The following is a 16710-nucleotide window of genomic DNA, read 5'->3' as shown; positions in this document are numbered from 1 at the left end:
TTTCTTGTGTTGGCTGTGTGTTTTGATTTGGCCGATTTAGTTCTTTAGATGGAGTTGGCCGATTTTGGTGCTCTATATGGAGGTACCGGTAATAAGTCTTTTCAGATTACGTTCTTAACAATCGTATAAAACGTTTTAAATTATTAATAAAAGAAGTTTAAATAGCAATAAAACAAATCAAAATTTAGAAATTGTATTGTTATTTCTAGTTTTATATTTTAATATTTGAATAAGAGTAAGTCAACACATATAATACCTTTACAATAGTTCAGATTTTACTCTTAGTGTTGGCTATCATGGATTGCTTCTCTCGCCTCTGTTTCGTTGTGTTTAGATTTCAACATAAAACATATGTTTATTTAATCAAAACATAACAAATGAAGCGATTGAAAACAGTGTTGTCTGTTCTGTTTATTAGTACTTTGGTGTTTGTTTAGGTTGTGTCCATCTATCTCGAGCAAAGTCATTCAGTAATTTATTCTTGAAAATGTTTGAACAGTTTCATGTTGTTAATGAAAAGTACATTGATAAATTGACATGTAGTGTTATTAGATTTAGATATTATTTCTTGTAATGTTAAACCGGTGGTTAGTCATTTCATAAAGTGATTCATGTAAGAAAGTGATATGACACAAATATTGCAATCTGTGTATTTAGTTTTGTTTTCAGTATTATCAATAGATTAGTCAGTTTCCTTGTAAGCCTAGAGTTGAGAAACGTAGAGTCTTGACAAAAATGTTTTTAAGGACTGGCAGTTTGGGCTTTGCCAATTTTAGAATACTTCTCGTAGTATTAATATCAGCCATAGTAGTATTATTTTTCCAAATGAAGATTGTTACTTTAGAAGAAAGTCACAGGAAATTAGGTGAGAGGATAAGCATTTACTCTACAATTTTGATATGGTAGTCTACATGATTAGAAAAAGAGTTGTAATCTAGCCCATAGTACTATTTTCATAAAATAGGTCTGGGGTAGGGTACGATAAGCGGGTCTTTTATATCGAAATTGGCAAACGATATTACTTAATCATAACCATCGATATAATCAATCGATACTGATTAATTATTTTGAAATATTAACTTAAATAATTTATATCAACAGTTGTATACACTCTAAAATAATACACGTAGGATAATATTTCAATTTTACATAAGTAATTCTGATTATTAAAAATGGCAGTCAATTTAGAAATCTACACAACGTTGCTTTTTCGTGGCTTCAACATGTTGGACTCGTACCGAAAACCCCATTATGTGAAATTTGTGGGAAAGAAACAACTGTAACTGTGAGAGAAGTAAATATGGTCGTCTTCAGTTTTCCTAATTTGGGTTATAATAATTTGTTTGATCCCTGTAAATATTAAATTCATATTTTAATTTAAAACATATTATGATTGTTATTGAGGACTATAGGTACTTTTATATCGATTGATAGTCTAGGATTTGAGATGCGAATATTAGGTACTGATGACTATATTCTTCGATATAAAAAACCGGGTCCGCTTATCGTACCCTACCCTAGGTTCTTATATTATTCAAGATTTGTGTAGTGTCTCGAACTAAGATAGAATATTTTATCCTCTATGTGTACAGGGTGTGGTAGATAAGTAATGAGACTGGCCGCCGCTCGGTGCCCCAGTCGCTCGCAGTGTGGTCTCCACCTGCAGGTAACGTGGTGGGGGATCTGAGCTAACAGTAGAACCGGTCCACAGTCGCGTCGTAGCTCTGCCGCAGTGAGGGTCGAGCTTCGCGTATTACGTTGTGTGCCCGTGACACTTGTGAAAACGCTGAAGATGATCGCTTGATAGAACAGCGGTATGCAATCAAATTTTGCTTTCGCTTGGGCAAAACTGCTTCAGAAACTTTTGCTATGATTACGGAGGCCTACAAAGAGTACGCCCTATCAAGAGCTCAAGTGTTCCGGTGGTTTAATGAATTTAAAAACGAGAGGGAATCCGTTGAAGACATGGAACGATCTGGACCGCGGCCGAAGAAGGCAAAAATGTCAAAGTCCCGCGTCAAGACAATGCTGATTGTGTTTTTCGACAAGCAGGGGTTAATTCACAAAAAGTTTGTCCCTCAGGGGAAAACTATTAATGCTGAATTCTACAAAGAAGTCCTTCAGCGATTGCACGAAGCCGTCAAACGGAAGCAACAGGACCTTGCTCACCGCTGGCGTCTCCACCACGACAACGCTCCGGCGCACACAGCGTTTCTCGTGACCTCCTATTTGACCCGAATTGGAGTTGAAGTTCTGCCACAGCCACCATACAGCCCTGACATAAGTCCTCCTGATTTCTTCCTATTTCCGAAGGTAAAAAGATGCCTGAAGGGTCATCGTTTCAACGATATTCCGAACATCCAACGTGCTGTCACGAAGGCACTAACTGGGATAACTCCAACGGACTACAGTGGGGCCTATGAAGCTTGGAAAACGCGCTGGCAACGTTGTGTCAACGCCCAAGGCGAGTACTTTGAAGAATATTAACGTTTTGTACAAATCGGATCAATAAATTTGTTTTACTAGACTCATTACTTATCTACCACACCCTGTAGGTCTTTAAAAGGGTAGAGTACAATAAGTGGCCCCATTTTTTTACATCAAAATTATTAAACAATGTTGAATTATTATACCCATTGATATAATCAACCAATAGTAATTAATTCGAACAGTATACTAACTATATCATCTACACCCACTGTGTACATATTTTCATATTTCAAACACAATTTGTTCTTTACCTAACTTTAAAAAATAACACTAAAAGATTACTGTATTTAACATGTTGTTCTCGGTTTCAAGATATTTGTTTTGTCATTACGTTTTCTTTATTGTTTCAGTTACATTTTTCCTTTCACCTGTCTTAATTTTATCATTTGATTAATGGTTTATGGTTCCTTTATTATTTATGACATTACGTAATATATTGTTTAAGCTATTTTTTTTAAATTTGTGATATGTGACTTTAATTTCCTATTTTAGGTATGTTAACGATCGATAGTTCTGCTATTCGATATATAAAGTATTGATGATTTTAATAAGCGATATAAAAACTGAGTCCGCTTATTGTACTCTGCCCTTTAAAATTATTATATTTTGAGTTAAAGTTTAAATACTAAACATGTACGTTTGTATGAACTCTATAAGGGCTACGAGTTACAATTGTTACTCATTTTAATGTCACTTTAGAGCTGCTAAAGTGATAAGTGAGTGAGTACTACTGGAGCAAAATCGTAAGCGAGCTACCTGCACACCCAAGACATCAAGTAAGGATGGCTGTGTAGTCTAGTGGGCTACTCTCTAATACGGGAGTTGCCCTTGGGAGTTGTGGGTTCGATTCCTGTGCCTGATGTTAGAGACTTTTACAGTCCGGTATACACTTATGAGTCACTGGTCTGTGGTAACCCTCGTAGGAGGATCCATCCTTAATTAACACTTTAGTGGAAGTTGACGGAATCAGAATATTCTTGTATAAGTGTACCAGACCCAATAACCCATTTTGAATATTTTCTCTTTAGTTACCAGTACTATTAAATAGAAAAATAAAAACCACTTTGTGTTATTTATGTTTTACAAGGCATTATTATTAAATTACAATGGTGTCAAATGACTATACTCAAGGTAGCCTACTAAAAGATGAATTTATTCATATAGTTTTTTTATATATTACAATTCTTTGACTGGGTAACGAGGTCAGTAGCGCTATATACTTCTCTGATGGACTCAGTGTTGTATGGAATGTCACCCTGACATCTAGATTACAGCGTACTTTGGTATTATCCAGAGGCCACTATTTTTGGATGAGCTTTCCTTATCGGGTACCAAAATAAATTACAGTATTAAAAAGAACAGACTTTATTCAACCTATTTTGAAATTTACAAGTAATTACAAGGAACGGTTATCGTAATATGCCTCCCAAAAGGAAACAATGTCAGTGAGAATTGAGTTGAATGCATCGCCACCAGTTGCTGCTACTCCCGATGTATTACTCCTCATGTATTACTCCATATGTATTCTGCTAATAAAAAACTTTCCCCCTCAGTTTGAGGTAAATCCCAGAGGCAAAGATAATTCATGATGAAATTATAAATTAATTAGCACACAACAATCAATAGAAAATAGAAAGTAAAAAAATAATTAATTTTTCAAACGTGACAGGTGCTTTGTGGTGCTAGGCCTACTGAAGGCTTGCTTGTCTAGGCCTATTTAGAGACATTTTGGTGACAGTAGTATGACTCATCAGGTATTTTTCGATTCATTATGAAACAAGGAAAGTACTAGTAAAAGAACATCTGAAGATGGATGGTTTCCTCATCGGAAGATTATTTTGGTTCCCGATGAGTGGAACAAAAACAGTGGCCTCTGGATAATACTTAAGTACTGATTACAGACCTTTCAGCGTGATTCATTTTAATCAATACTCCTAGTTCTTGAGTCTTCGACTGATTGAACATTTTGACTTCATTAGATAAACTATTTTGCTGCAGTAGCATCGTTATAATTTTGATGTCATTCTTGTAAATGTTATCTTGGTAAAATATTGATTATTGTTGGTTATTTCTTTTAGATGTATAATTAAATTGTTGTCACATTTTTAATTTTTACTAATCAACATTTTTTTAAAAGTTTTTCTTGTTAACATTATCAAAATGGTATTACCATGGAAATGGAAATAAATAATAACAATAATAATTCACATTATATTTGTATATTAATACTCAGTTAACAATCCTTTGTTTTTCTTCAGTAATTTTAGTCTGCTCGCAACAAGATTTTTTATAATATAAATTGATTTCATCGTCATGGTCAACACTTGAATTAGGGTCAATATAAGTTCTCTCTTTGTTGTTTTTTTTTTTTTGCTCTATTCTTTATTTTACTATCGTCCATAGCCTTTCTATAGGGTTCATGTTTGGACTGTTTCCAGGAGAGGCCTGGAACATATTTCTTCTTTGGCCAGATATTTTTTAATGGTTTTAGTTTGGTAACAAGTAGCTCCATAATGCATGAAAATAAACCCACCATTGTGTTTGAAATATCAACTGTTTTCAGAATATTGAACCCTAGAACTGGCATACAATCCAGTTGAATCGAACAGCGGGTGGCCTAAGTGAGCTATCGGCACATGAAAAACATCAAGTTGGGATGGCGTGTGGTTCAGGGTGCTAATCTCAGTTGCGGGAGTTGGACGTGGAGTAGTTTTTAATGGCAAAAAAACAAATGATAAAATACATAAGTCCTTACTCACAGCGAGAAAAAATGAGTCGTAAATTACGACTTTGCCAGTTCATTGTATTTTCAAACATATACAACCTGCTTGTTCCTTCTATTAACTTAGGATCCCACACTACAACAGAAGTTGGGTGCTTCACAGGGTGTTTGACACAGTCTAGGTGATACTCTTCTCCAGGCCGTCATCTTACAGAATCCTAACTCTTCTCACTTACTTGAATTATCAATTCATCTGAGAAGCATACCTGCAACAATAAAATGGTTAAAAGTATGGTTATAAATTGTTATTTTCCAAAAGCGTATGGTGCAGCCTAAAGCCAAGGTATTTTTCTAAGTTTTTTTAACGTATCATAACAACATTAGGCCTATCATGTAAATTTATTTATTTTCATTTAGTACAGTAAAATTTAACTTACCTTTGACCAATGATTTTAAGTTAACAGAATATCTTTGGCCCACTTAAGTGTCTTTTTGACCATGGATGGAGTGATTTTTTGTTTCCTTCTCGGCCTGTATGCTTTTAGTCCTTTATTATTCAAAAACTTCATGGTGGAATGCACACCAAAATCCTCTACTTGGTTGCAAAGATCTTTGCTAGTGCTCTTTTTGTTTAATGGATAGATTTGTTAATTTTCTGGTCATCCTTTCACTAAGAATCTCTCCCTACCGCAGTTTCCTATGCAATTTCCTCCCAAATTGTCATTATATAAAAAAAGTTTTGTTTAATTCTACCCACAGATGTTTGTGATACAATGATCTTGATGCAATCTGACGTTAAGAGTACCATTGTTAATCTAAAAGAACCTTTACAGTAGCCATTCCATTTTCCTGGGTGAGTGGTCACATTTCTTACCCATAACTTCAAAATGAAAATACTTCACAGATTCAGTTCCCTTTTCTTGATATTTGAATATTTGTTAATAATATAATAATCTTTGAAACTTTGTTAATATTTTGAGTAATACCCAAAATGTAGTTATGGTGGGTATTCACCTAGATTACACTATATTTTTATATTTTGTAGTGTAGGGGTCTCTAATGACGAAACGATGTATAGAGTTTGTTTTGAGTTTCTTTGTCGTTGACTTTTTTTTGGATATCTCCAGACAAGCAGGACTCCAAGTTCCAGGAGTTGAGTGTGTGGCAGCGTGAGAATTACTAAACACTAAAAAAAATGCGGATAAAATAGCTTATAAACACTATACAACAGTTTGTTACACTAGAATGAGTAAAACAACACAGTCCAGCTGATGTCAAATATTTATATTGTAGGGAACCGAAGGCAGTTAGTTCATTCAGTAGCCAACCTACACAGAAACAAACAACGAAACATGTTTACGTGTTACTGGCAATATAAATAAAAAAACCACAAATACAATGTTAAATTGTAATTTACTAAAGAAAACAAGAAAAAAATAAGTTTGAGTCTAATAATTTGGCCATTTCTGTACAACCTTAATAATATCTTTAGATTGTAAAAAAAAACCATTAAACCATACTTAGCATTTTAAGAAAAAATGGCCAGCAGTTACAGAGTTTTAAGTCAAATTCCATTATACGAGATGCCACAAAACCTTAAACTTTTTCTATAGACAAGTAACAATTTAAAACTACTGAAATAGTTCATTCAAAAACCTAGGACGACATTTTTAGGATCTCTTCGTACGAACATGACTCGAGATTCCAGGGGTCAAAGTCTGTACAGATTTCAGACTTGTTTTGAAATTTTTTCTAGTTCGCTAGATTTCAGACGCCACACTAAGAGGAAGGTGAACTGGAACTAAACTCATCATTCTCAGTATTTCAAAATTTGTATTGAAACATTACATGGTTTTTTGTTTTCCCTTTCAGAACAAACAGTAGAAAGGCTAATTCAGGTGAACAGTAATATCAAGAGTTCAGCCCTTAGCAGCTCTCTGGCGGAACAACGTAGAAATGCTCATCCAGAGAGAGACATGATCATCATCTACAACAGAGTGCCAAAAAACCGGTTTCAACCAGCTTCGTCAATGTGGCTTACGACATCTGTAAACGGAACATGTTTAATGTTCTTCACCTCAATGTTACAGCCAACCAACATGTTATGTCACTGGCTGATCAGGTTAGTGCAGGATATACACATTTTTATTGTTTTCATTAATTTTGCATTTGAATTTAGCCAGGAGAAATAAAAGAATAATCGTTTGTTCACTTGCAAATTAAATTAAAGTTGTTTTAAAACTTTAAATGGTTTAAAAAAATCTGTGATTCAATTTCAAAAGTCATTAATATTGTTCATAATAAAGTAGTAGTTTGGTGAGCCTTGACCATGTAAATCCTGGGCCCATCTCCGCCTGGTCCCCCAAGTTCGTAATGAGTAGCAGAGGCAGTTCCTTCTTTGTCAAGCGTCTACCGTGTATTAACTGTATTTTAGCGTTACATCATTCACCCCACTCTTACGCGAGTCATTCCACCAACAAATCAGATGCCAGCTCTGTCAACATTTAGGCAGACCCCATTAGACCCCATTCTGCACAGTTTATTTTTTTAAAATACTCTTTACTTTTGTATTAAAAAAAATGAGTTTATTTAATTCCTACCAATTAAAAAACTGATTATTATGCCTGATGTAATAAAAAAATCAATATTAATTTATGATCTGTTACGAGACACAAAATGAAACAAGTATAATAGAATTACTAAAGATGTTGTTAGATGTACATAAAAAAAACAAAAAAACAAAATTCATTAGTGGTCAAACTTTTTTGTACTTCCTGCTGAGTATTAAATGAGTATATCCTACCTACAGGTACTCTCTGAGCATCTCACAAATCTGTAAATCAATTTGTTATTACCTCTTGAGCTTTCAGTTGATCTTTTTACTAGCAGGAACTTCTCTGACACTCCTCAAATCTTTAAATTTAATTATTACTTCTTCTCAAGCATTCAATAAATCTTTCTTATCTCCTTGGACTTTCCTGACATATCTTAAATCTATAAATTAAATGAGGGTTATTTTCTTATTCAATATAACTCACTTGTTTTAATTTTACTGAATTTACAACATAATTTAAAAAAGTTTAGTTCAGGATGTCAGGGTTTTTTTTTGTAATCGCACAGAATGCTATGAGAATACTGGGTTTGGTTTTTTCGGTAGTGGTGAGTTTGTTCAATATGTTATTTGAAAGGTATGGAAAACCAAAGACCCTCAGTTTGGCTTTTTTATTATTATATTTACGTTTGTAATACTTTAACTATAAAAATTCATTAAAAATCGATAATTTGATTATTACCTTTTGAATGTGGCAGTGGCATTCTCGTGGATTCAAGGTGATCACCTCACCTCCCTGAAATTTAACTGAAAATGTTCAAATGGTCCTTGATTGCTTAAACATAAAGGTTGGGTTTTTGAGTTCCACTGGGATCAAAATACTCACTTTACAGGTGCACTGCAAAATTAATGCAATGGTACAAAAAAAAGAAAAAAATTACACAAAAAACTGCCACAGCAATAAAGAGCAATAAGAACTATAACAGAATCCAAAAGGTAAACATATTCTAACCATCTTTATCTAAAACATATTTTTTCTAGAAATTGAAATTTTTACTATTGTAGTTTTGTATTTACTTGATCAACATGCACCTTCATGGCTCTTCAATATCTAACAATAGCACAAAGTACAATACCCTATTTAAATTAAAAATTGATAAATACAATTTCAACACCAAGAAGTTTTTGTACTGGACAAAAATGATAATCACCTAATTCAATAAAATCAGAAAAATGTTTATTATTTCAAGCTTAAAATACATACACGTTTAAAAATACATTTAATGTAGTATCACTATTTTTCAATGGAGGAGTTCCTTAATCAGAATTCTAACACAAGAGAGATGGTTTAAAATGGTAATTAATTGAATAAGATTAGGTTAAATGTAAGTTAGGTGTAAGGATTTATGCTTTTGTTTTACTCTATTGCTTTGCAATGTTTTGTTTATAAAGATGGAACAAAGATATTTTAAATTGAGTGTAATTGAATCAACATTCAGTCCTGATCAGTCTTTGATTTACATGTGATTTTGATTAAGCTCAGGAGTCACTTTCAGTAGTATACAGAGTGTGGCATAAGCCCGTTTCAGCTCAGATTCAAATGAACAGAACAAAACACTGATATCCACAAATCTAAATTAATAGTAGGTCCAGATTAAGAATAAAACTAGAGAAATATTTAAAATGAATAAACCTAATTAAATTAAATTTTGTTTATTTCAGGCAAGATTTGTGCGAAATCTTACACAGTGGACTGCCAAGAAACCGGGCCTTTATCATGGACATGTCAGCTTCATAGACTTCGGAAAGTAAGTTCTCGCTGTGAAATATGTTTTAAATAGTCTAAATTACACTAGTTCTAAGTAGTAAACACATAACACAAGCTGGTCCTTGTTTAAAAGACAATTTTTATTTATAATGATATAAAGTTATGTAATCAACTTCTAAAATGTATTAAAATATCCAGGAATTAAAGAAATGGATATTAATAAATGGGATTATGTATGGCATGGAAGAATTTTATTTTAACTGGAAGCACATAATGAAGATAAATAAAGTAACATATGAAAAGCAAAGGCAATTAGAAACAAACTTTTGACAGTACACATTTTTTCCAGTTCCTAGACATTCCTCTACAATAATAACTGTGTAATTCAAAATCAAAGTTAATTTTATTGTTATTGTCGAGATTTTAATTATCCTAAGTACATTTGCACTTATCTGCTTTTTACACAAGTATTTTTGTATAATCTTTTTTAACAATATTACAAGTTTTTGTTAATTTTGCTTTCAATAATTTATCATCAAAAGCAAATAAAAAAATATTTACTGTATCTTTTCAACTTTTGAGAAAACATATTCTATGTTTTTTGTATATTTTCTCATGTTAAAAGCATTGCTCTTTTCTAATTTGATTTTTATCAATCAATGACGGAAGAGCCTTTAAAATAAATAAACAAAATATTTGTATAATACAATAAGCTAAATTAATAATTATATGCATGATAATTCACTACTCAAGTTCTATATTTTTATATACTCAGAAATGTATTTAAATAAATATCTAAGATTTACTCAAATTTTCTACTTTTATAAGTATAGCGGCAATTAGTTTTATGGGAAATTTGAACGGCTTATTATTTAAGTATCATTTTACAAAATACTTCTATAAAAGGATACAAAATTGAGAAAGGAAAAGATGTAATAGTATAAAATAATAAGTTTTAGATAGAAAGCTAAATGTGCTATTGCAAATTAACCACTTTTAGGCAATACTTCAGAAAAAAACCCAAAGTTTATATAGTCTGTTTAATGGCAACAATATCTGTACCAAAATATGGGTTTTTAAAACCAGAGTACTAGTGTAACTTGCATGAAATAGTTCAATGACAATTCAGACAGAGATGCTATATCACTGCTGACTACCATCTATTCCCGCTATGACGTAGCTATTTTTACGTACTGCCTGAAAAATAGATGAATGAAATCAAAGTTATGCATATTTGTTTACGGTAACAACAGATGATGTTCGGTTATTGCAACAGATGTTGATACTGATAAGTAATTTCTGGCAACAGTGTATTCAGACACACCAATCACCCTCAAATCTTATTGGTTCCTGCAGGCTCAGATTAGAGGGTTAAAAATAAGGGAGGGAGGCACAAATGTCCTTTCAGGACTAAGTGCAGAAATTTAGGCTCTTTACCTCATAAAAAAGGAAATCACCATTTAACTATTTTTGTATAAGCTGCACTAGTAGTTGTAACACGTTTACTGCCATTGATGGAGTAATGCGTCACGCTCTGGTGACACCTGTCTGTCAGTCCCAACCAGTGTACATCTGGTGACAATATAATGTGCCCTGTCATAGACTAACTGTGACTGAGTATGTGTCAGCTGGTCTTTCAGAGATCAATGTTAGGTTGTACCAACAGAATCAGGGAAATAATGAAAGAAACATCATAGAAATATTTAATTCTCAGTTGTATTTTGAGATTTTTACAACTAAAAGTAGTTAGCTGAGAGATTCAAAGTTGTATTATTCCTTTTATTTGCAGGTTTGGTGTAACGCAGAAACCCATCTATATAAATATTCTGCGCAAACCTCTGGACAGGTTGGTCTCGTATTACTACTTTCTACGGTACGGTGATAATTACCGACCTCACCTCCTCCGTAGTAGACATGGTGACAAGATGGTAAGTACAGTTTTTTATTACAAATCATCGATATATTTGTATTAAATTGTAATAGGATTATTCCTAGCATTTGCCATCGTTCAGTGATACAAAAAAATTAGTAACACTACGTTTCCAGATCTGCAGTTTGATCTTTTTTTCAAGTAAATAACTAACCTAACACATAATTAAAATAATACCAGTAGTTGTAAGGACATCCCTGTCTTTTAATACGTACACATCCAAAAAAAGGAAGCTTGTTTTGGACTTCTACTTCCATTGTGAGGCGGATGGAAGGAGAAATACTATTAATGTGTTTCAAAAAACTCATTCAATTCAGTGTCTCCAAGAGGAAAAACCAAAAAAGGTATCACCCACATACCTCTACCAAATTTGTAGCATGTCAAAAAGGTCTGGTATTTGTTTATTTTAACCTAGATTTTAATTATGTCTTTGGTTAGTTATTTACCTGAAGAAGAGATCAGATTGCAGATCTTGAAACATAGTGTTACCGATTTTTTGTGTGTCACTGAACAACGGCAAATGTCCGAAAAATCCTGTTTCCTGTACAGTCCTTCCATTGTCAAAAACAAACTTTAAACAAAGAAATTGTAATAGGACAGTAAAAAATGCTCTCTTACAAATAAATGTTGTACATTTAACTCATTATCGTTTCAAATAAAACCAAAGTACTATCATATTTACAAAACTTTTTTAAAGGGTATTTTTGTTGTTGTTATTACTACTATACATAAAATCTATTTATACATGTGGAAGAAGGGTAAATAATTATACATTAGAGGAATAAAGGAATGCCCAGACTCATTGAGGTTGTCCTCATCTGACAAACAGCACGGTACAAGGAAAGAATCTCCTCTTCCTGAACGGATTGTCACAGGGTCGATACACTGTCTGGACACAAGGAGTAGGGTCATTCCATTTCAAATCAACCAATGAAAAAATAATGTTGGGCCTTGACCTCTCAGGTTTAACGATTTTTATTTATTTATTTATTTTTGTATGGGACTTGTACCTACCAAGACTAGTTAAAATGCAAAATTTTACAATTTTCCACCTTTTGGTTTTTGAGTAAACCCCACAAAAAAGCAGTTTTAGGTCATGTCTCTCAGTATGTTGTTAACAACGTAGTGTTAATCACATACGTAGAATCGCTCATTTTGGCCCTCAACTCACAGAGGTTTTGTCCACGTATTAAAACATGATCGTATGGTGTACATGAACAGTTTTATCTGCTGTCTCATGAAAGAAACCCTCACACTGACAGTTTTTATCAAGGCAGGTGGGAGGTACATCTGAATGTTAAATCATGTTTAGGGGTTAAAGAATAAATATAGTCGTCACATTCCCTGTTAGTGATGCTCAACAAATTTCACAAACAATCAAGCTGAATGATAATAAGTTATAAGCACACTAGTTGTTATGCATTGGATTTAGAATTACAGTTGAATTTGTCATGTTGCAGACATTTGATGAGTGTGTCAAAAAGCATCATGATGACTGTAACCCAGACAACATGTGGCTACAGATACCTTTCCTCTGTGGCCATGCAGCTGAGTGTTGGTACGTTATTGTTTTGATTGTACTGTTCATTTTTGTAATTTTTGTAGTTAGTTTTAAGTATGTTAAATGTATATAGAACATTTCATTTATAGAATATCTTTTAGTCTGTAATTATTTGATATTATTGATTAAAGGCAGGACAAGATTTATGATCTAAATGATGGGTCTGTGCTGATTCTAGCCTAAGTTTGGCCATGAGATTTGTGTATGAGATTATTTGGCAGTCACGATGACAGCCTGAGTGTTGCATGATATCAGATACTCAGTTGCTCCCACTTCCCGTTGCTTTGTCACAGACTGAAAATGTTTGTTTCGCTAGTGCATTATGGATTTTGCAGATATTTGGTAAGTAATTTGCCTTTTGACATTTTCTTAAGACATTATTGTGCATGAGGGAACTTTGTTTATCCCGAATGGATCTACATCCTTTACAAAAATAGGTCACGGTTAAAGGTAGATTTATACAGGTTATCAGTCAACACAGGGATGGATAGAGCTTGGCACAGGTAAGGAAGAAGACTGAGTTAAGAAATATGAACCCTTATTAGGTGAAGAAAAAGAAATAAAGGCAGTTGTTAATACTCAGAAGCTGCTATGCAACATGTTTAGGTTATGTTTGGAGAACGGATAATGCCTCCAAGGATAATGGAGAAGGTTTTGTCTGGTTACTTGGTTTTCTGAGCTATTTAATTTCTATGCGAATGCACTTAAGTGTACATTTCCCAATCCAAGTAATCTCAGGGAGATGGAGTCTGTCAGAGCGAGACATCTGCTCCACATTTTCTGGCAGGCTGTGTACAGCGGCACCATAATGAGTGTTACACATTGTGCCATGACATCTCTGGGCATTATTCTGAAAGCATTCAGTTTAGCTAGTTCATTACTAGTCAATAAGAGCAATAAGAGCAATAAGGTGGAAGATTCTGATGATTTCTGGTAAGTTTCACAACAAATTTTCCACCAGAAGTAGCATTTAAATTTTATGTCTTGATTTTACAGCAGGATGAGCTATAAAATTTGATTTTGGTTGAACTAACAATACCTTAGGACACTATTAATATCCAAACTCAACATGAATACAAACTTAATTATACTCTAATCAGCTGGTACAATGGTTCTAAATGTTGCTTGTAGTAGAAGTTGGAGCACTTGGTCTTCCTGCAGAATCTTTACACAAATTCCTGAAGGATCTGGGATTGAGAAGAAATTCTATAAATGTTTTCTTGAAGCATGTCTTTAAAGCAACAATGGAGTGTTCTTGCAGGAGTAGGTCAGAAGCTTTGTCACCTGGTTTGGGCCTGTGAAAGTTCTTTAACCTCCCTAACTAGATGATATGGTTAGGATGATCCAACTAAACTAGCAGAGAACATCATGTGGGGCCCAAAATGTGATGTACCTCAGTCAAGAACAATTCCATTTTATGCTAGTTCTACTATTTATTTATGGAAGATGTAAGTCTACTATTGATTTATGGATAAACTAAGTCCATCTAGCTAGAGACCAATCTCTCTTATACAGATTTTTAGTAAAAATTATAGAATCATGTATTTAAATTAAACTTGACACCTTTTTTTTACAAAAATGGCCTTTTCTGTGGGGAGCAATTTGGTTTTATACCAGGCAGAAATACTGTACAAGTAACTGAAGATGTGTGAACACAATTTTGACGAACTTTGAAAACAAATTGACATCATCTGATGTACTGATTGATTTGACTTAGGCATTTGAATATATATGCCATGCTTGACCTGTTCACATCCTATTTGAAGGATAGGAAACAAATGTCATTCCAGCACACAGATAAGTTTGATTTAGAAAATACTGTAAATGGTGTACCACAGAGATCTGTTCTTGGATCTTTTCTATTTGTAATTACAGTGATTTGTAATTGTGATTAGTGATTTTGCATTTAATGTGCCTTGTCCATCAGTATTGTATGCAAATGATACCACAATTATAAATTATAATAAAAGTCTAGATAAACGTATCCAAGATGAAAATCATGCGTTAAAAAGAGCTTTAGAATGGTTTAAACTATTATATGATAAAAAAGTGAAAGAATAATATTTTTTTTATATCATACATTATATAAAGATTTTAAGTTATTGGGGATATTACTTTGATAGTAGATTAAGTTGCGACTCCTATTCAACAATTATACAAAAAATTATCTAGAGTTATTTTTTTTTTATGCAAACTAAGAAAACATGTTAATAAATATGCTTGTGACAGCTTATTGTACTTTCTTTCACTCTCATCTAAATTATGGAATAACTTTGTGGGGACAACTGTAGCAGCACTAAATCAGTCTTTACATGACAAAAAAGGGATTTTGAACTATTAAGAATGTTCATAAAAGGGATATGTATGTGCAACTATTTAGAGAACTTAATACTGTATAATGACCGTTCCTAACATGTATATAAATATTTGTCTTGTAAATGTTAAAGAATCACTATCTAATTTTACAACCATACAAGATATTCATAGTCATAACAGCAGGAAAAATAATGTGCTTGATATAGTCTCAGTCAAATTAGAAAAGTGTAAAAAGCAGCCACATATTCATGAAAATTAAGCTTTTTATTAAGTTCCTGAAAAAGCTTGGTAATGCAATTTAATTACATAGGTTTAAAGTAGTAATAGAAAACTGGTTGAAGCAAAAAGTATTTTATTCTTTATAAGAATGTTTGGCCTGTCATTACTAGTGATATAAGTTTTTAATTATATTGCTTTTTCTCACTTTTTTCATAATACATTTATATTATTTTATTTATGATTTTAATTATGTGTATCTTTGTATGTTATGTTAGTTATATGTTTTATTGTTATTTTAATTATTGTTACTGTTACAGACTTGTGTATGGTATTGTTCACTATTATATTTATTATTAGATTCTTGATTGTTATTGTTATTGCTATTGTTATTATGCAATATAATATTGACTTTGTCCATTGCACAAAATGTGTTTAAAGATAATACAATTCTTGATATCTTATTTTGGAGATTATATTAATAAAGATCCAAATGCTGTTTAGTTTGTCTTTTAAAGTTTATAATTTTTTAATATCCCCACAATAAAGTTCAAAAAACTACTGGGATATTTTACTGAATAACTAATAAAATATCAAGAAAACTAAAAAGCATAATGGATTCATATTAATAAAATCTTGTAAATTAGCCATCTCCCATTATTCTATAATTAAAAATGAGGGGTAAAATGTTTGAGGTAATAACAGTGGTCTTATGGGGTTAAAAGTAAGATGGCTACCAGTAAAGTTGGGCCTTAAATGTAAAATATATGTAAAGATGAAAAGTGAACGGCAGTTTTTGATGTGAAGGGTGCACGGCAGCAACTGGGCACTGGAGCAAGCCAAGCGGAATCTGCTTGCTCACTACCTCATAGTGGGGGTAACAGAGGAGCTCACGGACTTTATCGCCATCCTGGAATCTGCTCTGCCGTCCTTTTTCCCATGGAGCCTTGCAACACTTCCAGTCCAGTATGTTACCGTTCTAGGATAAGTTCTGACTACAAACCCAGTTAGGCTTTTTGCAATGGGATTCTCAGTACAGTGTTTTGTTTTTTCAAAATATCTTAGTACTTACAACTTCATATGGTTGAACTCGGTATGAAAATTTGTAATCTGTTTTACAGACAATTTCTATAGTTGTTGATCATTGCTTTCCTTT

At 32.9% G+C, this 16710-nt stretch overlaps 1 protein-coding gene across 1 annotated transcript; it reads left to right on the top strand.

Moving 5' to 3' along the window:
• Positions 1 to 342: 342 nt before the first annotated feature.
• LOC124373107 (heparan sulfate 2-O-sulfotransferase 1-like) lies at positions 343 to 16520 on the top strand (the record flags this gene model as incomplete). The annotated part of the gene is given in 7 exon segments (XM_046831500.1): positions 343 to 865; positions 7085 to 7224; positions 7227 to 7334; positions 9486 to 9571; positions 11321 to 11459; positions 12922 to 13019; positions 16362 to 16520. Coding segments are annotated over 7 exon segments (860 nt in total), but the record flags the coding sequence as incomplete, so codon positions are not given.
• Positions 16521 to 16710: the final 190 nt, after the last annotated feature.

This window comes from Homalodisca vitripennis, unplaced genomic scaffold (assembly GCF_021130785.1).
Source record: "Homalodisca vitripennis isolate AUS2020 unplaced genomic scaffold, UT_GWSS_2.1 ScUCBcl_4832;HRSCAF=11241, whole genome shotgun sequence".
In the NCBI taxonomy this organism is placed as follows: Eukaryota; Metazoa; Arthropoda; class Insecta; order Hemiptera; family Cicadellidae; genus Homalodisca; species Homalodisca vitripennis.
This window is presented reverse-complemented; position numbering and strand designations above follow the sequence as displayed.